The following is a 27,158-nucleotide window of genomic DNA, read 5'->3' on the forward strand; positions in this document are numbered from 1 at the left end:
AGTGAAGTAAGCCAGAAAGAAAAACACCAATACAGTATACTAACACATATATATGGAATTTAGGAAGATGGCAATGACGACCCTGTATGCAAGACAGGGAAAGAGACACAGATGTGTATAACGGACTTTTGGACTCAGAGGGAGAGGGAGAGGGTGGGATGATTTGGGAGAATGACATTCTAACATGTATACTATCATGTGAATTGAATCGCCAGTCTATGTCTGACGCAGGATGCAGCATGCTTGGGGCTGGTGTATGGGGATGACCCAGAAAGATGTTATGGGGAGGGAGGTGGGAGGGGGGTTCATGTTTGTGAATGCATGTAAGAATTAAAGAATTTAAAATTTAAAAATAAAAACTAAAAAACAAACAAACAAACAAATAACTTCACTAACACAGCATTGTAAATCAATTATACTCCAAATAAAAATGAATTAATACAAACATCATTGTAGCCACTGTCTGAAGCAATACATGGTAAGCATTGCTTTAAAAGCTGATTGATCTTCCAGGTGGTGCTAGGGGTAAAAAGAAAATCCCCCTGTCAATGCAGGAGACTAAGAGACATGGGTTCAGTCCCTGGGTTGGGAAGATGCCCTGGAGAAGAGCATAGCAACCCACTCTAGTTAGTATTCTTGCTTAGAGAATCCCATGGACGGGGAACCTGGCATGCTACAGTCCATAGGGTCACAAAGAATCAGACATGACGGAAGCAACTTAGTACTCAGCACTCATTCTTTTATATAATTTGATCTTCTTGTTTCTCATCTATAATCCTTTTTTCAACATGTAAGTAATATTACACCATGATGAAATGTTTGCCATGTAAACTGAGAAGGAACTACTTGCCTTCACATGTGGTAGACAACATTTGTAAGACAAATCAAAGGGATAACCACGAGTTCAGCAAATATTGGATGGCACACTGTATCCTGACCACCGTGTGAGCTGTCAACACAATGATTAAAAACCAGACATGGATGATCAACCAGGAACCTATACGTTTCTGAATTTCATCGTGGTTCATGGCTTCCTGAGCCCGGCTGCCTGCCAGTCACAGAGCAGCAACCACACTGAAAAACCCTTAGGCAAACTTTACTTTCATTTAAAAATATCACTTGATGATCACTTTTTGTAAAAATTGCAACATCCTTTAGGACCCCCCCCCAAAATACTGAGTAACGGATTTGTATTTCTTTTTTTACTTCAGATTTTTAAGGAAAGAATATTTTTATTTCACAATTCATTTGTTCCTCATTTTTATAAAACAGCTATTATTTTCGCTTCCTCCCTTCTCATCATTAAGGCAGAATATCTTTATTCTGGGTTTCCCTGGTTGCTCAGACGGTAAAGAATCCACCTGCAATGCGGGAGACCTGGGTCAGGAAGATTTCCTGGAGGAAGGCATGGCAACTCACTCCAGTATTCTTGCCTGGAGAATCCCCATGGACAGAGGAGCCTGACTCACTACAGCCCATGGGGTCGCAAAGAGTCGGACACAACTGAGCAACTATGCACACACACATCTTTAAAAATAGAAGTATTTAATACCTCCACCTACAATGAGAATCAAGATATTATATCTGAAAAAAAAATCTTTTAAGTAGGTCACATATAAATCTTTTATTCATAGGTCACATATAAATGATACCATCAACCAGATACACATTGACACCTGAAGAAGGTAATTGGTCAGCAATTTTCCACTCTACAAGGGAGAAGCAGCCAGCCCTTTTCTCATTAGCAATGTCTCATAATTGAGACATGTTGATGTACTTGAGCATGTTACATGAGCACAACCTTATAAATATGCTGGCCAACAAGGAACTAGTGAAAGAGTGAACACTCTTTCTTTCAAATATGCATCCAAGGCTCACTGTGTGCTAGGAGCTAAGGATTCAAATAGAGACTGATGAGGGTTTCTGCCCTGGGGGAGTGGGTAGTCTCGTGGGGCGGGGCGAAGCATGCAAAGAAAGAATTGCAAATTAATATGTGTTAAAACTGAAGCAGGTGATAGTCAATACTAGTATAAACAGTTACCACTTATTGAGCAACTATTACATGTAAAGAATTTTACCTATATTTCACCTTGAAATTCCACAGCAGCCTGCTAGTAAAGTAATATTTCCATTTCAAAGCAAAGTTCAAAAAGGTTATGTGATTTTTTTGAATAAGTTGTGTGAAAGATTATGAGTTTGAAGACAATATTCAAACCCGAAGCTCCACAGAGCACTCTCTGTGAGACCATGTTCCCTCCATACTCATGATACAAAATTACACTGCATCTTAATTTAATTTATAATTAGAAATTCTTAGATGAAATATAGTTCAAACATGCTTGCACTTAGCAGACACATTCCCTCTCCAACTTCAGCATTAATCATTAAGAATTAATAGCTAACTTGAATCATTAAGAACAATACCGTTGGTCTGAATGTTTCATATTTGAAATTCTATATGTAAACAAACATACCCTCTAGAATATAAGCTCCCTATAAAGGGAAATCAATAAATATTTGTTGAATAAATAAATTTATCACATGAAAAAAGTTAAAAATAACAGTATGTCATAAAGAAAATGTTAAAAACAAGAATTTGTTAATAAAGGGCATGCATATAGTATCATACACTTAAACATAGCACAATTTAAAATTTGATAGAGATTTTAAAATCTCTTGTCTAATGTGATGTGAGGAAATCGACTATTTCCTTTAACTCTACCACAAGTACTGAATGATTTAGGGAGACCTGAGTTCAATCCCTCGGTTGGGAAGATCTCCTGGAGAAGGAAATGGCAACCCACTCTAGTATTCTCGCCTGGAAGATCCCATGGATGGAGGAGCCTGGTAGGCTACAGTCCATGGGGTCGCAAAGAGTCGGACACGACTGAGCGACTTTACTTTCACTTTTGTGAATAATAATAATAATAATAATAATAAAGTATTACATTTATTGAATATATAGTTTACATATAAAGTAAAGTAAAATAAATATTACTTTACTTGCAGGCTGCTGTGGAAGTTCAAGGTGAAGTATATGTTAAGTTCTTTACATGTAATAGTTGCTTAATATGTGGTAACTATTTATACTGAATAATAATAAAGAGAATTTATCTCTTTCTGAGTTCCTTGCTTTCCATAAACAATGTGTGCTTTCCTCCCTTCATGCTTTTATCTTGTTGAGCCTCTTCTCTGGGAATGCCCTTCTTCCTACATGTCCTCATTTGTTATACATGATTCAACGAAGTTTTGCATGGTATCTTAGGTAAAATTAATTTCTCTGTCCTTCAAACTCTTGGTCAGTTATCCCATGTAGCTTTGTATCTCATACTATTGGTATGTGCACACACAGCTTATCTCTCCTACTAACCAATAAGATTTACAGGAAGGGAATTGTATCTTTCCCTTCATTGTATTCCCCCTTAGAAAAATCCTCATTTATTGGACCAGTCAATGTGTTCTGCTAGAAATCTAGAAACTGATAAAACACACATTTTCTTAAAGCCAATAGTTTTCAATAACTGCTTTCTGAGACTGTGCCTTTTCAGGTTACTGGTAAAATATTGGAGTTGAACAAAAGTTGTATACCTGAACAATGTATATAAAGGACATGGCAGTCAGTATATTTAGGTGAAAAGACTAGAAATATAAATCTCAATATTTTGCAATGACCATTGTAATGCTTTAGCACACTTCATATCCAGTTTCTTCCAGTGCCAGTAAAATAATCTTTCCCCTTTAATCTTCCTTTTAGTCTGACTAGGAACATGTTATCATTTGAGTGATGATTTAGTGTCTTTGAGAGAGATAATTGAGCAGCTCTCTGTCTTCCTAATAGCTGAAGATAAAACTCATAAAACAGGGGAGAGTAATTTCAAACAAAGTATATGTGAATTTTTTTCATCTCACTTGCAACATTTTATATCAGTATTTGTTGTTAAAATATTACCCTAAAATAAATCTTGCTAGGAAATATTTGCCAGAAATATTCTCGAATAATAAGAATATATACAGGTAAATGTTGAATTAAAAAGTGAGGTTTGCCTCACTATGGGATAAATAGTTTTTTAAATTTATATACCAATAGACAATGCCTATGCTGTAGGTTACTCTATTTCCAAATATTTCACAGTTCTTTCTCCCTATATGATTTTTATCCATTTTTATCCTGAAAGATATATGATAACTGCTTAAGAATCCTGGATATGATTACCGAAGTTAGCTAATAAAACATTTGCATAATACTAGTAGTCCTTGTGATTAACGAAATTGTGTTCATTCATTAGCATCAACTGTCCTTTGCCTTGTAACAGGTGACAGACATCATTTACATTTTAGGAATGAAGAAAAATTATTCATTAATTTTTATGTCCACATTTTCAAGTGAGTGTGTTATATTTTAATAGGACAAATGAAATTATTGCTCCTCTTTTTAGTACTAAAATATTTACTTTGTGTCCAATACTTTCCTTCATTTGATGATCAGTTTATACCTGCACCTTCTTTTCCATTTTGTCATTATATAGAATTCCTGAAACATATGTTCCCACTGAGCTAGTAGCCCTGATGTTAGTTTACATTAGACAAATGATAACTGATAAGGAAATGATGGGATTAAGCTGTTCAGGGCCTTGCAATAACTTACTATGATAAGAGCAGCTGCCATATCAGTTTTATTAACCCACTAAATCACTACTAATAAATAAGATAATAGCTTTTATCTGTCATGTCTGAAAACCGAGATTTGACTGATCAAAGTCTACAAGAAATTAAAATGTAACTTCAAATCAAACAGTTTACTGTGTGCATGAAGTCTCATGAAATCTGCTCAGTGGGCTCCCCTGTCTTTTCCCTTATTCTGCTGAGCGGTTTTGAGCAATGGTGGGACACAGACTCTTGCTAATCATTGTATCTCTAGGGCTTAATAGCACCAGGACACAACAGTAAAATGTTTACTGAATACATGAATATTAATAGTGAAAGTTTTTTGACAGTATGTACTCTACTTTACTATTGTCTAAAACTCTTTAGCACCATGCTTTATACATCAATAAAAATCCATAAGATATTACATCCAAAATAATACTTTCATGATATAAAATAAGCAGAAATTACTTTTCATTAAACATTCTTTGTACCTATAGAATTTTGATCCATTTCTATTTATTCAAAATCTAAATTTAAAATTTTGCACAGGAAAGAAAATCAAGGTGTATTATTGACATTGGTGGTGAATCAAGGAGAAGAGAGGAAAAAACCTCAAAAGCAAAGTCACTTTTTATACTGGTATTGAGAACATGCAAAACTGCCATTGGGATTATTGGTTTCCTTGGCAGGAAGGGGACGGTGAGAGTGAATGGAAGGATGGAAGACTGTGTTTACTATTTACTTATAAATAAATTAATACTAAATTTATTCATATGTTAGAAATAATTTAATAGATATTTAGTGATGGTACATTCTGGGCACTATTATACAAATGACAAGAAAAAGTTTTCCAAAATTACTAGTAAAATTGGGAGAAATTATAACATGCTTACTTCTTCATTTATATTTGTTTCCTCAATTTTTCACATTTCCAAACACATAAAAATATTTTTCATAAAAGGCAAATTTTTGAAATATTAAATAGCCAGTAGAAACGATGATTGTAAAGATAATATGCCAACATAGAGAAATTTTGGACAAAAATTCAAAGCAGAACGTAAAACAAATTTGCTTTTATAGAAAACAAAAATATCTCTAAATAAATATAAAATAATTTTAAATGCCTTATGCTGATGCTTGAGAAATGTTGTTAGCTCTTTGAAGAAGAGTCTAATATATTAACAAACATTTACAACTGCTATATCAGAAAAAATAAATAAAATGTATACCTCAAAATCCCAAAAGTTCAATTATATAACTCTTTGATATAACATATTGGAGAGAAGAAATTTTATCAGTTGTTAAAGCACAAACTTTACAGCCAAATAAACCTTGATTTAAATGCCAACATTTCTATTTTATAGAATCTGTATGGCCTTGGGCAAGTCAGTGATCTCTGAACTGCAGTTTCCTCCTTTGTAAAACACAGTAATTCCAATCTTGTATTGTCATCGCAAAGATTAGAGAGTGAGTGTGTGTGTGTGCATTTGTGTGTAGTGCTTGATAAGTAATAACTTTTAATTGCATTGCTGATTTTTGGATGCACTGTGAATAATATATTATTAATTTCATATTACTATTAATAATAATTCTTTACTATTAAGGATAGCGAGGTTGAAAGCATGTTCACGTCTCCATTCATTTCTATACTTTTTCATTTAATTTTCATACCAAATGGCATAGCCAATTTCTTGATGAAAAGCTGAACAACTCACCCAGTTATATATGGGAATATGGGATTAAAGCTCAGATTTGTTCAACTTTAAACCTCATACTCCTAACCACTAGGTGACTCTACCTCTTGATATATTATCTTCTAAGATTTAAAAAAAAGTCTAAGAGTATTTCTTGGAAATGAAAAAAGTCAGGAAAATCATCTCACTGAGAATAATTACATCAAAATATGAACAATGACAAAATACACGAACTCTATAGCTTGCCATATCTTTCAACACACTTAGCTGATAGGAAAAAATGTCCCCATGATATCAAATCCCGAAAGTATAATATGCAATTTATAAAAAGCAAATGGCGTATCAGCAAAGTAGGAACAAATTCAAATTGTTAATGCTATGCTCTTGGGCATCAGCTGTTAGATACCAAACAAACTCCCTGAAGTCACTATATATTGTTTTAAAACATAAACCTACACACGGGAGCCTCACTGTCACAATGGACAAGGTTAATGATTCATTCTAATCCTAAAGGCTCCTTCTAGGATTAATCGACTTTCTCTGCAGCCTGCCTGCTTGTCCTCTTGTAGACCCTGTGAAGAGGATTTCTCTGCATGGCTTAGCCTCTTTTTCCACTGTCTATTTACCTCAAACACTATTTAATCTTTTATCTCCTTACACAGTTCAGCAGGAATCAAATTCAGTAGAAATTAGCCAGTTAAACTGATTCAAATTTGAAAAAAAGCTGATTTGGTTCAAAGGAATGAGCCAATTTTGTCTTTTTCAATCTGGCATTTCATTTCTCAGGTCACAATACTATTAACATTAATAGGAATCAGTGAAATAGATATTAATTGATAACCTATTATATTGTTTTTGTTTTGTTGCTAAGTTGCGTCCAACTCTTCTGCTACCCCTTGAACTGTAGCCCATCACACTCCTCTGTCCATGGGATTTCCCAAGAAAGAATACTCAAGTGGGTCACTATTTCCTTCTCTGAGGGGTCTACCCAACCCAGGGATCAAACCCACATCTCCTGCATTGGCCAGCGGATTCTTTGCCACTGATCCACCAAGGAAGTCCTGGGCTTCCCTTGTGGCTCAGCTGGTAAGGAATCTGCCCACAATGCGGAAGATCTGGGTTCAATCCCTAGCTTGAAGATCCCCTGAAGAAGGAGAACACTACTGATTCCAGTATTTTGGCCTGGAGAATTCCATGGACTGTACAGTCCATGGGGTTGCAAAGAGTCGGACACAACTGAGCAACTTTCACTTTCACCAGGGGAGTCCAATCTATTACATAGCAGACCACAGAAAGAATACAAGAATGGGCGAGACAGTCTCTATCTTCAAAACACTATCTTTTGAGAGGAGGAGATGAGTTAATTTCCCACTAGGATAGGTATCAAAAACTGCTATGAGGGTACAAAGAAAAAGCCTACAAAATGTCAAGAGGCAAAGAAAAGATTCAAAAGAGGCAGTTCAGGAGACATTCTTTTAAATGGGTAGGGGTTCAACTCCTTTCTAGGGAAAAGGAGATCTTCCATGGAGGAAGACAGCATGAACAAAACAGTGGCAGTTGAGAGGGAAGCAAAGGGAGCTAAGTGATCAATAAGTTGGTGAGAGCACAGGCTTCATGCTTAAAAGTGAGGAGCAGATAGTAAGGCAAGAAAATGGTTTGGCACCGAATCGTAACGGACCTTTAATGTCAAGGTTACAAAAGCTTGTCATGAGCAGGTGAAAGTGTCTGAGGATGACAGAGAAAAGATTGAATCTGAACTTCACAAGGTCAAGATGAGAACTGTACTGAACAGAGGAGAAAGACAGGGTCAAGGTCAGGTTTTAGAAGTATGAATGGAGAGAGACACAGGTTCAAGAGAATTCATAATAAAATAGGATCTATTTTTTTGGCAAATGACTAGGGCTGAGCTAGCCAATAGAAAAGCCACAAATCACATGTCTATTACTGAGCCATCTGAAATGTGACTAGTCTGAATTGCTATGTAGTGTAGCTATAAAATACACATGGGATCTCAAACACTGGTAGAAAAGAAAGAATGTAAAATATCTCATCAATAATTTTATTTTTATATGGTCAAATTATCAAGTTTTGGATATGCTGGCTTAAAAAAATATTAAAATCAATCTCATCTTACTTTTTTAACGTGGCTTCTAGAAAATTTCGAATTAAATGTGTGGTCGCATTATATTTTTTTTGGACAATGCTGGACTACATGTTAGGGCAGAAAGAGACACTGGATAAACTGGAAAATAAGTGGCAGAAGAGGGAAAAAGACTTGATAGTGGTGTGACAGAAAAGCCACAGAGGAAGCTTTATGCATTTATTTAAGAGGACATTATCAGTGGATTCAAACTCTAGACACGTGCCTAGAAGATCAGTAACAGTAAAAACGAGCCATTGAGTTTTTGTCCAGGTAATGGACGAGAAATGGACGAGACAGAGGTATGTGATCAGTGGTAAGGTAAGTGAACAGATAGCTACTCTCAAGAAATAGCAAAGAGAAGAAAAATAACAGCAATATTGGAGAGTATAGCAGGTTTGAGATAATTTTATTTTTATCAACACAGAAGAGATCTGAATATGTTTGTAGACATTAGGAAAGGAAAAACTAAAAAAAACACGGTGGACAAAAGAAATAACGGATGAACAGGAACCCGTAACTGAAGGCTCCGCAAAGATTGTCATGAGAGATATATAAAAGCTAACGTTACCAACAGAGAGAAAATGTGACTGCTTATTTTATATTCATATTTCCACTGAGTCATTTGTGCCTGCCATTTGTCTTGAATGGAAAAGAGGGTGATATAAAAAAATTATTATCTGGGAAAGAAAACCAAAGGAAGAACCTGGACCATGTTCAATCCCTCCCTCCCCTTCCTGCTCTTTGGAAGTGTGTGGATTCCACCCATTCACTTGGGTATCCATGTGCATTTCCTTTTCATGATGCTGGCACCTTCAGCCGTGCCTTTGAGGTTATAAAAATGATTCATTTAGATTATTCTACCAGAAGACTTCCCCGGTGGCTCAGTGGTATAGAGTCCGCCTGCCAATGCAGGAGACACAAGTTCGATTCCTGGTCTGAGAAGATCCCACATGACACGGAGCAACAGCCTGTGTACTACAACTACTGAGTCTGTGCTTTAGAGCCCGGGAACCACAACTCCTGAAAGCCGTGCACCCTCGAGTCTGTGTCCTGCAACAAGTGAACCCACCGCAATGAGGAGCCTGTGCACCACAGCTACAGAGTAGCCCCCACTCGCTGAAACTAGAGAAAAGCCCGAGCAGCCGCAAAGATGCTGTAGAGCCAAAATTAAATAAATAATGTAAAATTAATGAAAATAATAAAAATAATGAAAAGAGTATTTCACCAGAAAAATATGATTTTTCTGTGTAAATTTAGCTTTTTAAACATTATTCTACAATCCATTTATTTTTTTCTTTTTAGGTCTTAATAGTTAGTAAAGCAGTTCTCTGCTTTATCAAGAAGAGAATACCTAGTTCTATTCACCGATAAAGACAATCCTTGTTTCACACTGTCTTAGTCCTCATGTAAAGGTACCATGTGGACAGATCTGAAATGTGCTCACTCATGTGCCTTACTTTGAATGGCCTCTTGTTCCCAGTCGCCGAGTCGTCAAGAGGGGAAACTTTTGACGAATTGTCTGAAATGAAAGTCAATTACTTTAGTTTTCACAAGGTGTGTGGTTCTATTGCAAGCCTCTCACGACCAATTAATTCTAGAAAACAAATGCTGAGCTTTGAGTAAATACTTAGTCTGGAAAAAACAATGTCATGCACATATTGATACATAATGACACGGCTGCACAGGGAGAGAGGGGTTTTTTTGATGATATTGTTTCATTGTCCTTTTCTCAATTTCCAAAGCAGATTATACCCATATGTGCTCTTGCTTGATGTTATTACTAGAACAATTATTACTTTATTTATATAAATAAAGTTTCCAAATTCTTCTTCTTTGTGGGAAGATCTGGGTTTCTTTATAGTAATTCTTTGCAGAGATTTATCCAAATTAAATATCTATCTCCAGCTCTGAAAGGACATGGAAATTTTCTTTGTCTTACCAGATCTCCACAGCAGTGTTTTAAATTTTTTATTTTCTGTGGTTTCAGATTTTAGTGTTTTAAATTCTTTTCCTCTAAACTGGCTAAAAATTAGCGCTTGATTAATGAACAAAAATCTCTTCTGCATAAAACAGCAGTTTTAATGTGAATCTTAGGAGATCTAGACATGATCTTCTAAAGACTCCATGGCAAACTTTATGCATTAATATGCATCAATTTCTTGAGGACTGGTTCTGTAGTTTTTATCACATCCTCAGTGTTTCATGGCTCCCCAAACAGTTAAGAATTACTATCATAAGGAGGCCTAGTAAAATATTACAGCTAAAATGGATGTTAGAAGTCATCTTATGCAACTCCTCATTTTATAGAATGAGTGAACTGAGTTTTGAGGAGATTAAGTGCTTTTCAGGTCTCCCAACAAATTAGAGCCTAGGCTGGAACCAAAATCACTGGATTACCATGCCCTTATCAAACTGTGTGCTGTAAACAGATAAGTTTTCAAAATAAATTCATAAATTATTTTATTTTTAAAAAAAACTGAGAAGCCAGACCATAGTCATCATTATTTTCTAATACAATGAGTCCCTCTACAGGTTAGAATTTGGATTTCAGTTGATAAGAGATGTAATAGTTGAGATCTAAACTTCCAATTTTTCTGGGATATCTGAGATTTCAAGACAATAGAGTAGGACAAGAATCTCAAAAACCAAGACTTTCTCAAGAGATAGATACTATTTCCAAATTCTTAAAATGAGTCCTATGTATGTAAATACAGTAGCATTCAGTTATAGCAATTCCCATCCTAACCACACAGGTTCAGTAAAAACGAATGTTTTTAAAGGAGAGAAATTTAACCAATCCCGTCACAACATCTCAGGAGTTTGGGGTGTAAATATACTTAAGAGCAAATGGAGAATTAAGAGAACTGTTTATGAGATAGAATAAATGCAATCACCAAATATATTAACGAGATACTTGTCATTTCCACTTGATTTTGCTTCTCAGTACAGGCCATATAATTCTTTTTAATGTATCCCTCTTTGAAGGGAATGAAGCTTATTTGAAGCTTCTTTTAAGGTCACATTAAATCTGGTAGCCAGGGTTCTAATATTTAAAACATACAGAATTACAGTTCAAGGTAAAACAAATAGTAGGTAAAATCTACATTAAACATATAGCAGTTCCAAATGCAGTCTTTAAGAGATTTCATTTACAAAACAGATTTCTTAATATTCTGTAAGAAAACTTGAACAGTTAAGTTTGTTTCCATACTGTTTGCCTCACACGACTTCAGTTGTAAGGTAGTATAGCCAAAATGTGTTATTTACCTTTCCAAAGGTGGCCGCGCAGGCTGGCTCTAATTTCTCTTTCCTGCAGAAATCTAAGTAGTGTGCATAAAGGATGCACCGTGGTAAGCAAACTCCTTCACATACAATGTAATTCTCTTCAAGCCTAAGAAAAAGGGCAAAGAATTAGTTCAAACCTTTTCTTTATTTCTTCTTTCCTTCCCCCTCTCACATTGTTTTACTGCTCCCTTTGAACACAGACTCTATATAAAAGTGTTCATGTTCTTTTATTCTGGATAATATTGAAAATATGATCACAAGGATTAAAGTTAGAAGAGCAAGAACCTCAATGAACACCTGTTAGTGCAGTTAAAACACCCACGGCTAAGACAAAATCACTTCTGCCTGGTCCACCTGCCTGAATAAGCCTTACTTCTGAGTAAATCTTCACTGTTCATCATGCTTTGCTCTGTGATATCCAAATATGAATGGTGAAATTGAAGGTGATGGATTTTTAAAATAACATTGTCGAGAGGCTTCCTACAATCTCTTACTTTCACTCCCAAACTGGCTCTGAACATTGAATAGTTACGGAAGTATGGTGACACATTTATTTGCAAAATACATAAGAATACATTAACTGTAAGTTTGAAATAGTACCAGTTTACCTCTATCTCTACCCTTTTTTGCTGTAATTAGTACTTATCATTACCTAAAAGATCCTGTACTCACGAAACATAATGTTATTCTCTATGGATGCCGCCAAACGTGACACTAAATTCGGTTCTATATTATAAACATAATCATATAATCTTTGAAAATTTAGAAATAATTCCACTTAATTTGGATACCAGCAATTGCAATTGCACACAATTTATATAAAGGTAATAACATATATTTAAGTGTTACAAATACCTGAACAGCCATCAAGAAATCAGAACTTGTGGATTCTAGTCTCAATTCTTCCACCCTTTCAGTAGACGATAATGGCTAAAATTTACTTACTTTCTTTTTATGTACAGTAAGATCATAATTAGTACTATACAAGAGCAACACAATATAGAATATACATTTAGGTTAAAATTGAGTGAAACTCTTCAAGATCTCTGATTTAACATGTTCCCAAGGTGCGTGAGATAAAAGCTACAGGATGTTTCCTGGGATTTGGTTCTTTTTTTCCTTTGTCTTAGAAAGATGGAAATCCCAGTAAAATTTACATACACAAAACCAAACACCTAGTTGACAGTGAAAATTGAAGCTACTCAGGCACTTTAATTTTTAATTCTAATTTTTAACATCCCCACTCTAATCTGTAGTCGTAAGGGAAAATTATCAAAAGGTAAATAACTCATGTAGGTTTTTTTAAAACTATATATCTCTGGGAGGGGGTGAGAGTGTGGAAAGTTCAAACAAAAATGATGACATTTTATAGTCTCAAAACATATGAAAATTACTGAGAAATATTCAACTGTTTTAACTATATTTAAATGACACATATAATGTCCACTTTTTCATCTGGCTGTATTGATATTGTTGGCATTGTTTTTGTCTTCAAAATACTGACTAATCCTAGACATAAATACAATCTTAATTTTGGATATGACTTTTTTCTTTAATTGTAATGTATTTATATTTATAAAATAAAAACCCATTTGTTTCCATTCATTCAAATTGAATGGAAGTGATCATTCAAAAAGCCTTCATAATATATCTGAAGTCAAAACCTTTTTGCTCCAATTATCCTAAAGAAAATAGCTGTTTCCTAAATATTTAAGATAATTAGCTCAATTATTTACTGCCCTAGTATATTCTCAACTAATAAATGAAATATCAATTTCAATAGATTAGCCATAATTTTAGAAGGATATTAAACTTATATTTCAAATGTTTGGAAGAATTAAGGACACAATCACAAACAGTATATGCAAATTGTAATTCAATGTTTAAATGAAATAAAATGTACTAGTTTTTATTAAGATACTGCTTTTTCTATTGTATTTTTTTAAGATTTAGATCACATTTTACATATAAACAGATTGTGTAACTTATTAGCAAATAGACATTTTTACTTATTTGCATCCTATTTGGAATTTGGGAGGAAATTTCTTTACCCTACATAGGGAAGTTTAATATTATGTTTTTACTTTAGATTCCTCTTCCTTTTGAAACAATATTATAAAAGTTTCTGTAGGACTTTTACTTAGAGAGCCTACTGATAAACTCTTGGTTTTAGAAGATTTTCCATAAAATCTAATTAGTGATATTTCACTGTAATAAATCATATATAAAAGCTACTTTTAAAATAGTTGAATATTTATTTAAGTTAATAGCACCATTTTAACTGATTGATCTATGTCTTCTAGTTCAAACATATTTCATCTTATGGCTGAATTGATACACAACTGATACACAATTTTGAATTTGCACTCTATGGTAAAAGGTAGGGTTAAGATCCTTCCTCTTTTTAACTTATTTTTTAAGAATCATGTTTTATAAACATAAAAGCTTATGAGTTGATTGCATGTTGAACAAGTCATTAAAATTCATTATTGCTTACATTCAAAGGAATTACAATAATGAAACTACAACAAAGAAATTACAAAATTACAAAGAAGTTAGCCAATAATGAACAAAGTGATGGTTTTTATTTGCATTGCAGATCATTTTTCACCTTTACCAGAATATGTCTCTATACAAAACATTCAGTGAAAACAATTTTTGGATGAATTTCTAATTGGTCTTTTAAACTCCTGCAAGAACGTTTGAGAGAACCAAATGGAAAAAAGCAAAGAATCTGAATATACTGACTTTCAAAATTCAAGGGTACCCTTGAGCGAGCCTTACCACTGCAGGGTGAGCTGGGTCTGCTTCTTTTTATCCTTCATAATCTGCGTGATGGTTTTCTTCTGTGAGAGGTGTGGATCGGTTGCTTTAGTTTTGCTGTCTGGATTATCCGCATCCTCTTCTTCGGAGGAAAAGTTACCATTGCTTAAATGCATTTCTAATTGCCAGTTGAAAAGATAAAGAAAACCAGAATATAAAATCAATTAATTAGCTCTAAATGTATCTTGGCGTCAAACGGGGTGGTCTATGGGGGGTTCGGAGGAGAGTTATACAAAATCCCTTAGACTTAATTTCTATTCGACCAGCATTTTCCTAGGGGAAACACATGTACGTTTGCGATGTGTTTATCATTGGAGGCCCTTTTAAAACTACATCCGAGTCCCAGTCACGTCCCGGGAGGGCAGAGCACTCACCGGCTTTAACTCCCCCGGGCAGCTCCGAGTCGTCCGCTTTCTCCCCGCTGCCCAGCTCGCGCCCCGGCTGCGCTTCGCCCGTCAGGTACACCCTTTCTTCGGGGTAAACGAGCAAACCCTTGCCCAGGAGCTGCACACAACACTCCTGGACTTCGGGGGAAACCGGGGGAGAAGCCTGCGCCTGCAGGAAGGCGTCTTCCAGCTCCGGGACCTTGGCCATCCTCCTGGCCGCCGAGACTTGGGCGCCAGCCGCTCGACCGGCGCCCAGCGGAGCCGGGAGGCCGGGGCGGGGCGGGGCGGGGCGGGGCTGCGGACCCCGGGCCGCTGGGGCGGAGGCGGAGGCCGCGGCTCGGGATCCCCCGGGCGTCGCGGAGAAGGAAGGCCCGGCCCAGGGGCAGCTCTGACAGCCCAGGGAACCGGGTGGGCCGAGGCGGGACTGCCCGTCTCCACCTGCCTGCCATCCTGACAGATGCTCCGCTCAGAACTCACTTCTCACCTGCGCGAGTCAAGCCTGAGCAATGAAGTCCCTTTCCCCACATCTCTTCCCTCTGTTTCCTCTTCTCCCATCTTGAGCTGGGACCGAGGACACTTTTCCACACCCAAAGCTCTCCAAGGAACCAAGAAAGCGACACTGTCATCTCGGGGTGGGGTGGGGGGCCGAGGGAGGGGAGAAGCAACTCTCCCCACCTCTACTCTCGGGTGACATCAAGGATGCTTCAGGGGACTGCCCTGATTCTGCACGCCCAGGCCGGAGGAGGGGGACCTCAGAGCACCGCTCAGTCTTTGCAGAACATGGTCTGGGCTGATTTATTCCCAGAGTAATCCTGGGCGGTGGGGGGTGGGGAGTGGTAAGGGGTCTTCTCAGTGACCCGGACAGACGCCATCTCGGCCCACTAGTGGGAAGACTGCCTTGCTCCCCAGCGCAGAATGCCTGCCTCTCTGCCCTCTGGGGATCTGGCTCTGAGCTTAGAGGAAAAGATGCATCCACTCTCTACGTATTTTGTAATTTAAACGCATCCCTGGCGATTCCTCACCCCTCATACCTGGTAGTAGTGCAATGGACCATTGCGGAAATGAAAAAATGAAGTTGCCACATTTCATTTCCAATCTAAAATGCCGAGATAGTCGTGTATGGGGGAAAATATCTTGTTCTTTCTTTAAGGAGAAATCAGTAGACTTGGGCTCTGTGTTGCCCCATTGACACCGAATCTTTCCTTCCTTCCACCTTCTGTTCTTTTGACAGATATTGCCCTGTGCTCACTATCTATATGTTTGGTGCTCTCCAGAGAGAGCAAATATCTTGCTTTCATTCACACTTCTTCACCACAATCTGCAGCCTGCCATCCTCATTTGGAGCTTAGTAAGATAGATCACTCCTGAAATTTAACAATATTAAACTATATTATATCCAAATATAACATGGAAAAAGCAAAATGGGACCCAAGGTGGTGGATGGCTGAAGGGTGGATTATAGGTGGGAGTAAAACAATCTAAGAGCATTACTTTGCCAAAGTGGCTAACATTATGAGTACATTTGACCCTTACCCATTTTTCAGCGTAACTTATGGAAAAGTCACCACTTCTCTGTCAGAGATTTTCTCCTGGTACCTCCAGAGCCTGGATCTAGGTTGGGGCAGTCCAGCTATCCAGGCAACCAAAGCTCTAAGTCTATACCACCATCACTCCCTACAACCTTGAGTATCAGTCTCCTCCACCCAGTACCCTGTCTCTGTAAAGCCTCAGAGTTTTCTCAGTCCATGGGGCTCAGTCCTACAATGATAAAGTTTAGAATGTCCCTTCTTTACAGAAACACCCTCAGACTCACTCTATAAAGGAAGTCCTCGTGGTTAACTGTACACAGAAAGACTCTGTCCACTTGTATCACATAATCAGAAGAAAAACATTCAAAAAAATTACTAGGATTTAAAAATAGCTTTTTAAAAATATCACTTGATGGACAGGTTGTATGTGTGTGTGTATGTCATACGGACACTAAGTGAATATCTGGCAATTATCCAGTTGAATTGATCAGCGAAAACACAAACTGTTTAAGGCCCCAAGTGAATTTCTTGCTTTATTTTTAAGTAAACTCTTTCCCCTAACAAAATAATATGTAAGTTCTTTGTACTACTGGTCAGAAATAAAAATCTGAAAGACTTATCATAAGTGAAGAGCTTGAATCAGTAATAAAAACATTTCCAACAATAAAAGCCTAGGACAAGAGGACTTGAATGCTGAATTATACCAGATGTTTAAAAAAGAGTTCATACCAATCCCTGTCAGATGCAGTAAGAGTGGTGTTCTGAAAAGGGGGGGAAAAAAGCTTTTATCATCCTAAACTGCCATTTGTGATTATCATAATTTGAGCTCCTAAGAAAAATGATTTAGAGACATAAGACTGATAAGCAAGTTAAAAAAAAAAATCCTAGGCAGGAAAATAGGTAAATATAGAAAATGATCTTTTAAAATACTGCTTCTAAGCATTTTGGTTTTTGTATTCCTTTAAGAAATTTGCATAAGCCATAGATTCTCTTCCCAGAAGATAAAAGCACATGCATACACTCACATACGCACATACAAATTCTGTATGCAGTACAGATCTCAAAGAATATCTGAAAAAGTTTACTGTTTGAATAAAACAACCCAACAATATACAAGAAAGCAGATTCTTGGAAGTTCCCAAATGAGAGTATCTTCATGACTGGCTGCTGCTAAGTCGCTTCAGTCATATCTGACTCTGTGCGACCCCATAGACAGCAGCCCACCAGGCTCCCCCGTCCCTGGGATTCTCCAGGCAAGAACACTGGAGTGGGTTGCCATTTCCTTCTCCAATGCATGGAAATAAAAAGTGAAAGTGAAGTCGCTTAGTCATGTCCGACTCTTAGCGACCCGATGGACTGCAGCCCACCAGGCTCCTCCATCCATGGGATTTTCCAGGCAAGAGTACGGGAGTAGGGTGCCATTGCCTTCTCTGGCTTCATGACTGGAGGTACCACATTAAAGGGAAAAGGAATTTGGAGTCAGATACACTGACACTCATTCTCCTAGTGACTCTGGGCACTTAACCTTTCTGTTTCTTTCTCTCTAAACTGGAAAAAATAGTAGCTATCTATAGCAGACTCATGGGTGCTTTCTCAGATCCTCTTGGGTCCACCTTACATTTGTGAACCACACTTTCTCCAGCTTCAATTTCCTTTTATTTCCAGTAACCAGCTCTACCACCCACTGCCTGAAAGAACCTGAGACTCTTCTTTGGAGGAACTGCCCTAGGCTACTAGACAACCTTTGCCCATAGGCAGAGTGAGCCCCAGTACCTCAGTGTTTATACGTCCCCTGGATAGCCCTTAGCCAATGACTGACGATTAAGGAAAATAAAAGTCTAGCTCATTGACCTCGTGCTGGATAAATATGAGCTGCAGTTTACAATCCAGATTTCCTCTGTGGGATCAGGCTGAAGCATCATCTGCTGGGCTGTTCCTGGAAGCCTGGTTTTTTTCTGTTTTTCCTTTTTAAAATTTTATTAGCTTTTTAAATTAGAGGATAACCAATTTATGATATTATGATGGTTTTTGCCATACTTTGACATGAATCCGCATTAGGTATCCGTATGTCCCCTCCCTCTTGAAACCCTTCCTACCTTCCTCCCTACTGTTCTCTCATATCATCCCACCCTCTCCTTCCCCACTGTGTCCAAAATGTCCATGCCTTCTTTCCTGCCCTGCAAGTAGGATCACCAGTACTATCTAGATTCCGTATACATGTGTTAATACATGACATTTGTCCTTTTCTGACTTAACTTCACTTTGTATAATAGGCTCTAGGTTCCTCCACCTCATTAGAACTGACTCAAATGCATTCCTTTTTATAGCTGAGTAATATTCCATTGTGTATATGTACCACAACTTCCTTATCCATTCATCTGTTGATGGACATCTAGGTTGTGGAAACACATTCTTATTTGGCTTCTTCCTCTTCTCTGTCCTGCCCCATCCTTTGTTTCTCCTTGAAACAGTTTCTTAAAAATCACATTTGTAGATGACTGCTTGACTCATGTTCTGCTGACATAAGATACCACCCTATAGCACAGATGTAAGAATTAAATAAAACATCGTGAAAAAGAACCTAGGTGTGTTCTTTTTTATGACAGTGACTGGAACAGTTAAGCACTCAATAAAAGGTATCCATAGTTTTATTCTGAAACTTTAGATCTTTTTTTAGCTCCATAGGCAAAAAAGAAAAATAAATTTTCTCTTTCATTGCAGAATGATTCTGAGAAACATTTTGCTCCTTGCCCAGACTCTTTCTGGGCTTTTGAATTTGATGCTCTTCCTCACACTTCTAATATATAAAAAAATTAACTCAAAATGAATCAGAGACCTAAATATAAGAGCTAAAACTGTACAGCTCTTAAAAGGAAATCTAAGTATAAATCTGCATGTCCTTAGAGTAAGCAGATATTTCTTAAATATAATACCAAAAGCACAGCAACAAACAAAAAAAGATGAACTGTACTAAACTGTGTACATCAAGGAACACACTATCAAGAAAGTGAAAACACATAGAATGACAGAACAGTTAAAAATCACTTATCTGATAAAGATCTAGTACCCAAAATATCTAAATAATTGTTATAACTCCACAATGAAAAGATAGCAGCCCAATTTATAGACGGACCTAAGATATGAATAGACATTTCTTCAAAGAAGGTAAATAAATGTCCAATAAACACATGAAAGGATGTTCAATATCATTATCCTTCAGTTCAGTTCAGTTCAGTCACTCAGTCGTGTCCGACTCGTTGCGACCCCATAAATCGCAGCATGCCAGGCCTCCCTGTCCATCACCAACTCCCAGAATTCACTCAGACTCACGTTCATCGAGTCAGTGATGCCATCCAGCCATCTCATCCTCGGTCGTCCTCTTCTCCTCCTGCCCCCAATCGCTCCCAGCATCAGTCTTTTCCAATGAGTCAGCTCTTCGCATGAGGTGGCCAAAGTACTGGAGTTTCAGCTTTAGCATCATTCCTTCCAAAGAAATCCCAGGGCTGATCTCCTTCAGAATGGACTGGTTGGATCTCCTTGCAATTTCATTAGTGTCTTATAATTTTCTGTATACAGTTTTTTTGTCTCCTTAGGTAAGTTTATTCCTAGATCTTTTATTCTTTTTGTTGCAATGGTGAATGGGATCAATTCCTTAATTTCTCTTCTGATTTTTCATTATTAGTATATAGAAATGCAATTGATTTGTATATTGATTTTATATCCTGAAACTTTGCTAAATTCACTGATTAGCTCTAATAACTTTCTGATACTATCTTTAGGGTTTTAATGTACAGTATCATGTCATCTGCAAAGAGTGAGAGCTTTACTTCTTTTCCGATCTGGATTCCTTTTATTTATTTTTCTTCTCTGATTGCTGTAGCTAGGACTTCCAGAACTATGTTGAATAATAGTGGCAAAAGTGGACACTCTTGTCTTGTTCCTATCTTAAGTGGAATGCTTTCAGTTTTTCACTACTGAGAATAATGTTTGGTGTAGGCTTATCATATATCACCTTAACTATGTTGAGGTAGGTTCCTTGTATGCCCATTTTTTGAAGAGTTTTGATCATAAATGGGTGCTGAATTTTGTCAAAGGCTTTTTCTGTATCCATTGAGATTATCATATGATTTTTATCTTTCAATTTGTTAATATAGTGTATCACATTGATTGATTTGTGTATATTGAAGAATCCTTGCATCCTTGGATGAAAGGATGCAACCCAACTTGATCGTGGTGTATAAGCTTCTTGATGTTTTGCTGAATTCTGTTTGCTAAAATTTTGTTGAGGATTTTTGCATCTATGTTAATCAGTGATATTCGTCTATAGTTTTCTTTTTTTGTGTTGTGTTTGTCTGATTTTCATATCAGGGTGATGGTGACCTCATAAGATGAGTTCGAAAGTGTTCCTTCCTCTGCAATTTTTTGAAAGAGTTTTACAAGGATAGGCATTAGCTCTTCTCTAAATGTTTGCTAGAATTCTCCTGTAAAGCCATCTGGTCCTGGGCTTTTGTTTTTTGGGAGATTTTTGATCACAGCTTCAATTTCAGTGCTTGCAATTGGGTTGTTCATAATTTCTATTCCATCCTGGTTCAGTCTTGGAAAATTGAACTTTTCTAAGAATCTGTCCATTCTTCCAGGTGATCTATTTTATTGCCATATGGTTGTTCTCAATAGTCTCTTATAATCCTTTGTATTTCTGCATCGTCTGTTGTAACCTCTCCTTCATTTCTAATTTTGTTGATTTGATTCTTCTCTCTTGTTTTCTGGATAAGTCTGGCTAAAGGTTTGCCAATTTTGTTTATCTTCTCAAAGAACCAGCTTTTGGTTTTATTAATCTTTGCTCTTGTTTCTTTCATTTCTTTTTTGTTTATTTCTGCTCAGGCCTTCATGATTTCTTTCCTTCTACTAATTTTGGTTTTGTTGTTGTTGTTCTTTTTCCCCTTGTTTTAGGTGTGAAGTTAGGTTGTCTATTTGAGGTTTTTCTTGTTTCTTGAAGTAGGGTTGTATTGCTATAAACTTCCCTCTTAGAACTGCTTTCACTGTATCCCAAAGGTTTTAAGTTGTCATGTTTTCATTGTCATTTGTTTCTAGAAATTTTTTGATTTCCCTTTTGAGTTCTTCATTAACTTGTTGGTTATTCAGAAACGTGTTGTTTAATCTCCATGTATTTGTGCTTCTTACAGTTTTTTTCTTGTAATTGATATCTAGCCTCATAGCACTGTGGTCAGAGAAGATGCTTAATATGATTTTAATTTTCTTAAATTTACTGAGATTTGATTTGTGACCCAAGATGTGGTCTATCCTGGAGAATGTTCCATGTGCACTTGAGAAGAAAGTGTATTTTTCTGCATTTGGATGGAATGTCCTGAAGATATCAATGAGATCCATCTCATCTAATGTGTCATTTAAGACTTGTGTTTCCTTATTAACTTTCTGTTTTGATGATCTGTCCATTGGTGTGAGTGGGGTGTTAAAGTCCCTTACTACTATCATGTTACTGTCAATTTCTCCTTTTATGTCTGTTAGTGTCTGTCTTATGTATTGAGGTGCTCCTATGTTGGGTGCATAGATATTTACAATTGTTATGTCCTCCTCTTGGATTGATCCCTTGATCATTAGGTAGTGCCCTTCCTTATTTCTTGTAATATTCTTTATTTTAAGGTCTATTTTGTCTGATATGAGGATTGCTACTCCAGGTGATAAACAAAGGTCTGGACTAGGAAAATGGCAGTGAAAACAGAAAAGAAAGGAGTGATTCAAGAACATATTGAGGATGCATACAGGGTGATGCTGATAGATTTCTTTACAGTATTAGCTCCTAATGATTCATGAATTCTCCACCCATGCCTTTGGGAAATCCCCTATGTTGAGTCTGAACATGTCTATTAGCAAACATGCAAGCAGAGTCTTGAAAAGCACCTAATATATATTGAATCTCCAGTTCTCTTGATGATGCTGGAAACCTTGATACACCACCATGTGGCCAAGCCCAGGCTAGCCTGCTAGAGACACGTCAGATCCATCACTCCAGTGACACCCAGAGTTAATTAATAACAAGAACCAACTGCTAGACATGTGAGTGATCTAAAAGAAGCCAATCTGAGGTAACTAGTCTCCAGCTGACTTGCCAGCTGAGTGCAACTTCATGAGTGAGTCTCAGTGAAGTCCAGCCCAGCTGAGCTCAACCCAAATTGCTGACCTATAAATTTGTGCACTAATAAACGATTGTGGCTTTATGCCAGTAAAGTTTGGGGTGGTTTGTTACATGTCAAAATCTCACTGATTTAATGATGGATCGGTGATAGCCTTGCATATTGCAAAAAGTTTGTTGAACTTTTAGACACTTTAGAAGTAGCAGTAGCTTGTGGGAAAGCAATTTGGCTAGTATATGTGGACGAATTTTTATTTGGTTTTCATGGGGTTTTGGCTTGTGTGTATTTTTTTTTTTAAGAAGAAGAAGAATAGAACTCAAAGGTGTGGGAGATTTGAGTAATAAAACTTACTTCAAAGAGTTCATAAAGATTAAATTCAAAAATATACACAAGAACACCAAATGAAAAATAACCATTGCATCTACTTATGCAAACCATACATATTTTATTTTTTTTCTTGACTTTTTAAGGAAATTCACACTAAACACACAGAGAGATCTACATATGCATCCCATTTTCCAGAGAAGCAACATGGAGTGCCCAGTACAGCAAAACAACTCTGTAAAGTTTCTGGCTGCAAGTGGAATATAATTTTCAGAGGCACATCTCCTTCTATCCCCAAGCCCAGCAAATTCTGCACTTGCTTCTTCAAAGTGAAGAGTCTGTACAGAGACACACTCTATGGATATACGCAGAAAAAAAGAAGTGTGCACACTAAATCCTCTGAATAAATTAAGCACATTTGAGAGCTAAACAAACTCTATTCATTTGAAAACTTTTCATTACAGTATTATACTTACCACACATTTTCCTAGTGGCCTTGCAGCTGAAATGCCTATTATTTCAGATAAATAAATTATGTAAAAATATGTTAATTAGCCAACATTTAATTTCAAAATATAATGTGTAGTATATAAGATGAAAACAATACAGTGCCCCAGGGCAAAAAAATAAATAAAAGCAAAAATAAAGAAATGGGACCTAATCAAACGTATAAGCTTTTGAACAGCCAAATAAACCATAAACAAAAAAAAGACAATCTAAAGAATGGCAGAAAAAAATCACAAACAATGTGAAAGACAGAGGCTTAATTTCCAAAATATACAAACAGCCCATAGAGCTCAATAACAAGATAACCAAGTAACCCAATGAAAAAATGGCAGAAAACCTAAATAAGCATTTCTCTGAAGAAGATATACAGATGGACAATGGGTACATGAAAAGATGCTCAAAATTGCTATTATAATTAGAGACATGCAAATCAAAACTACAATGAGGTATCACCTTACATCAGTCAGAATCAGTTCAGTTCAGTTCAGTTCAGTTCAGTCACTCTGTTGTGTCCGACTCTTTGCAACCCCATGAATCGCAGCACGCTAGACCTCCCTGTCTGTCACCAACTCCCGGAGTTTACTCAAACTCATGTCCATCGGGTCGGAGATGCCATCCAGCCATCTAATTCTCGGTCGTCCCCTTCTCCTCCTGCCCACAATCCCTCCCAGCATCAGAGTCTTTTCCAATGAGTCAACTCTTCGCATGAGGTGGCCAAAGTACTGGAGTTTCAGCTTTAGCATCAGTCTTTCCAAAGAACACCCAGGACTGATCTCCTTTAGGATGGGCTGGTTGGACCTCCTTGCAGTCCAAAGGACTCTCAAGAGTCTTCTCCAACACCACAGTTCAAAAGCATCAATTCTTCAGCATTCAGCTTTCTTCACAGTCCAACTCTTATATCCATACATGACTGTATGGAAAACCATATGGAAAAACCATACCCTTGACTAGACAGTCCTTTGTTGGCAAAGTAATATCTCTGTTTTTGAATATGCTATCTAGGTTGGTCATAACTTTCCTTCCAAGGAGGTAGCATCTTTTAATTTCATGGCTGCAATCACCATCTGCAGTGATTTTGGAGCCCAAAAAAATAAAGTCTGACACTGTTTCCACTGTTTCCCATGAAGTGATGGGACCAGATGCCATGATCTTCATTTTCTGAATGTTGAGCTTTAAGCCAACTTTTGCACTCTCCTCTTTCACTTTCATCAAGAGGCTTTTTAGTTCCTCTTCACTTTCTGCCATAAGGGTGGTGTCATTGGCATATCTGAGGTTATTGGTATTTCTCTCGGCAATCTTGATTCCAGCTTAAGCTTCTTCCAGTCCAGCGTTTCTCATGATGTACTCTGCATATAAGTTAAATAAGCAGGGTGACAATATACAGCCTTGACATACTCCTTTTCCTATTTGGAACCAGTCTGTTGTTGTTCCATGTCCAGTTCTAACTGTTGCTTCCTGACCTGCATATAGGTTTCTCAAGAGGCAGGTCAGGTGGTCTGTATTCCCATCTCTTTCAGAATTTTCCACAGTTTATTGTGATCCACACAGTCAAAGGCTTTGGCGTAGCCAATAAAGCAGAAATAGATGTTTTTCTGGAACTCTCTTGCTTTTTTGATGATCCAGCGGATGTTGGCAATTTGATCTCTGATTCCTCTGCCTTTTCTAAATCCAGCTTGAACATCAGGAATTTCACGGTTCATGTACTGCTGAAGCCTGGCTTGGAGAATTTTGAGCATTACTTTACTAGCATGTGAGATGAGTGCAATTGTGAGGTAGTTTGAGCATTCTTTGGCATTGCCTTTCTTTGGGATTAGAATGAAAACTGACCTCTTCTAGTCCTGTGGCCACTGCTGAGTTTTCCAAATTTGCTGGCATATTGAGTGCAGCACTTTCACAGCATCATCTTTCAGGATTTGAAATAGCTCAACTGGAATTCCATCACCTCCACTAGCTTTGTTATAGCGATGCTTTCTAAGGCCCACTTGACTTCACATTCCAGGATGTCTGGCTCTAGATGAGTGATCATGCCATCGTGATTATCTGGGTCATGAAGCTCTTTTCTGTACAGTTCTTCTGTGTATTCTTGCCACCTCTTCTTAGTATCTTCTGCTTCTGTTTCTTTTATGAAGACCTACAAGACCTTTTAGAAGTAACACCCAAGAAAGATGTCCTTTTCATTATTGGGAACTGGAATGCAAAAGTAGGAAGTCAAGAAACACCTGGAGTAACAGGCAGATTTGGCCTTGGAGTACGGAATGAAGCAGGGCAAAGGCTAACAAAGTTTTGCCAAGAGAACACACTGGTCATAGCAAACACCATCTTCCAACAACACAAGAGAGGACTCTACACATTGACTTCACCAGATGGTCAACACCAAAATCAGATTGATTATATTCTTTGCAGCCAAAGATGGAGAAGCTCTATACTGTCAATAAAAACAAGACCGGGAGCTGACTGTGGCTCAGATCATGAACTCCCTATTGCCAAATTCAGACTTAAAGAAAGTCGGGAAAACCACTAGACCATTCATGTATGACCTAAATCAAATCCCTTATGATTATACAGTGGAAGTGAGAAATAGATTTAAGGGCCTAGATTTGATAGACAGAGTGCCTGATGAACTATGGAAGGAAGTTCATGACATTGTACAGAAGACAGGGATCAAGACCATCCCCATGGAAAAGAAATGCAAAAAAGCAAAATGGCTCTCTGAGAAGGCCTTACAAATAGCTGTGAAAAGAAGAGAAGTGAAAAGCAAAGGAGAAAAGGAAAGATATAAGCATCTGAATGCAGAGTTCCAAAGAATAGCCAGGAGAGATAAGAAAGCCTTCCTCAGTGATCAATGCAAAGAAATAGAGGAAAACAACAGAATGGGAAAGACTAGAGATCTCTTCAAGAAAATTAGAGACACCAAGGGAACATTTCATGCAAAGATGGGCTTGATAAAGGACAGAAATGGTAGGGACCTAACAGAAGCAGAAGATATTTAGAAGAGGTGTATTCTTATACACAGAAGAATTGTACAAAAAAGAGCTTCATGACCCAGCTAATCAGTCAGAATAGGAATTATCAAAAAGTCTACAAATAATAAACACTAGGGAGGGTGTGGAGAAAAGGGAAACCTTTTACACTGTTGGTGGGAAAGTAAGTTGGCGAAGCCACTATGGAGAACTTCCCTGGTGGCTCAGAGGTTAAAGCGGCTGTCTGGAATGCGGGAGACCTGGGTTCGATCCCTGGGTCAGGAAGATCCCCTGGAGAAGGAAATGGCAACCCACTCCAGTACTCTTGCCTGGAGAATCCCATGGAGGGAGAATCCCATGGAGGGAGGAGCCTGGTAGGCTATAGTCCATGGGGTCTCAAAAGAGTTGGACATGACTGAGTGACTTCACTTTCACTTTTCATGGAGGTTCCTTAAAAAACTAATACTAGAGTTACCATATGATCCAATAATCTCACTCCTGGGCCTATATCCAGAGAAGATGAAAATTAATTTGAAAAGATAATGTATGCCAATGTTAAAAGCAGCATTAATTACTAATAGCCCAGACACGGAAACAACCTAAGCACCCATCAACAGATGAATGGATAAAGAAGATATGTTATGTGTATGTATGCGTGTGTATATGTATATGTAGTGGGATATCACTAACCATAAAAAAAGAATAAAA

At 37.4% G+C, this 27,158-nt stretch overlaps 1 protein-coding gene across 1 annotated transcript in view; it reads right to left on the reverse strand.

Moving 5' to 3' along the window:
• The window catches only part of RFX6 (regulatory factor X6), a 53,346-nt gene extending 38,103 nt beyond the window's left edge, over positions 1–15,243 (reverse strand). Inside the window, exons 1-4 of the mRNA XM_004011174.6 lie at positions 14,967–15,243; positions 14,554–14,710; positions 11,752–11,875; positions 9,942–10,003 (exon numbers count right to left, since the gene is read on the reverse strand). Coding sequence (XP_004011223.3) covers positions 9,942–10,003; positions 11,752–11,875; positions 14,554–14,710; positions 14,967–15,186 — 563 coding nt within the window. The 5' untranslated portion in view covers positions 15,187–15,243. The remainder of the gene's footprint in view (positions 1–9,941; positions 10,004–11,751; positions 11,876–14,553; positions 14,711–14,966) is intronic.
• Positions 15,244–27,158: the final 11,915 nt, after the last annotated feature.

This window comes from Ovis aries, chromosome 8 (assembly GCF_016772045.2).
Source record: "Ovis aries strain OAR_USU_Benz2616 breed Rambouillet chromosome 8, ARS-UI_Ramb_v3.0, whole genome shotgun sequence".
NCBI classification, from domain to species: Eukaryota; Metazoa; Chordata; class Mammalia; order Artiodactyla; family Bovidae; genus Ovis; species Ovis aries.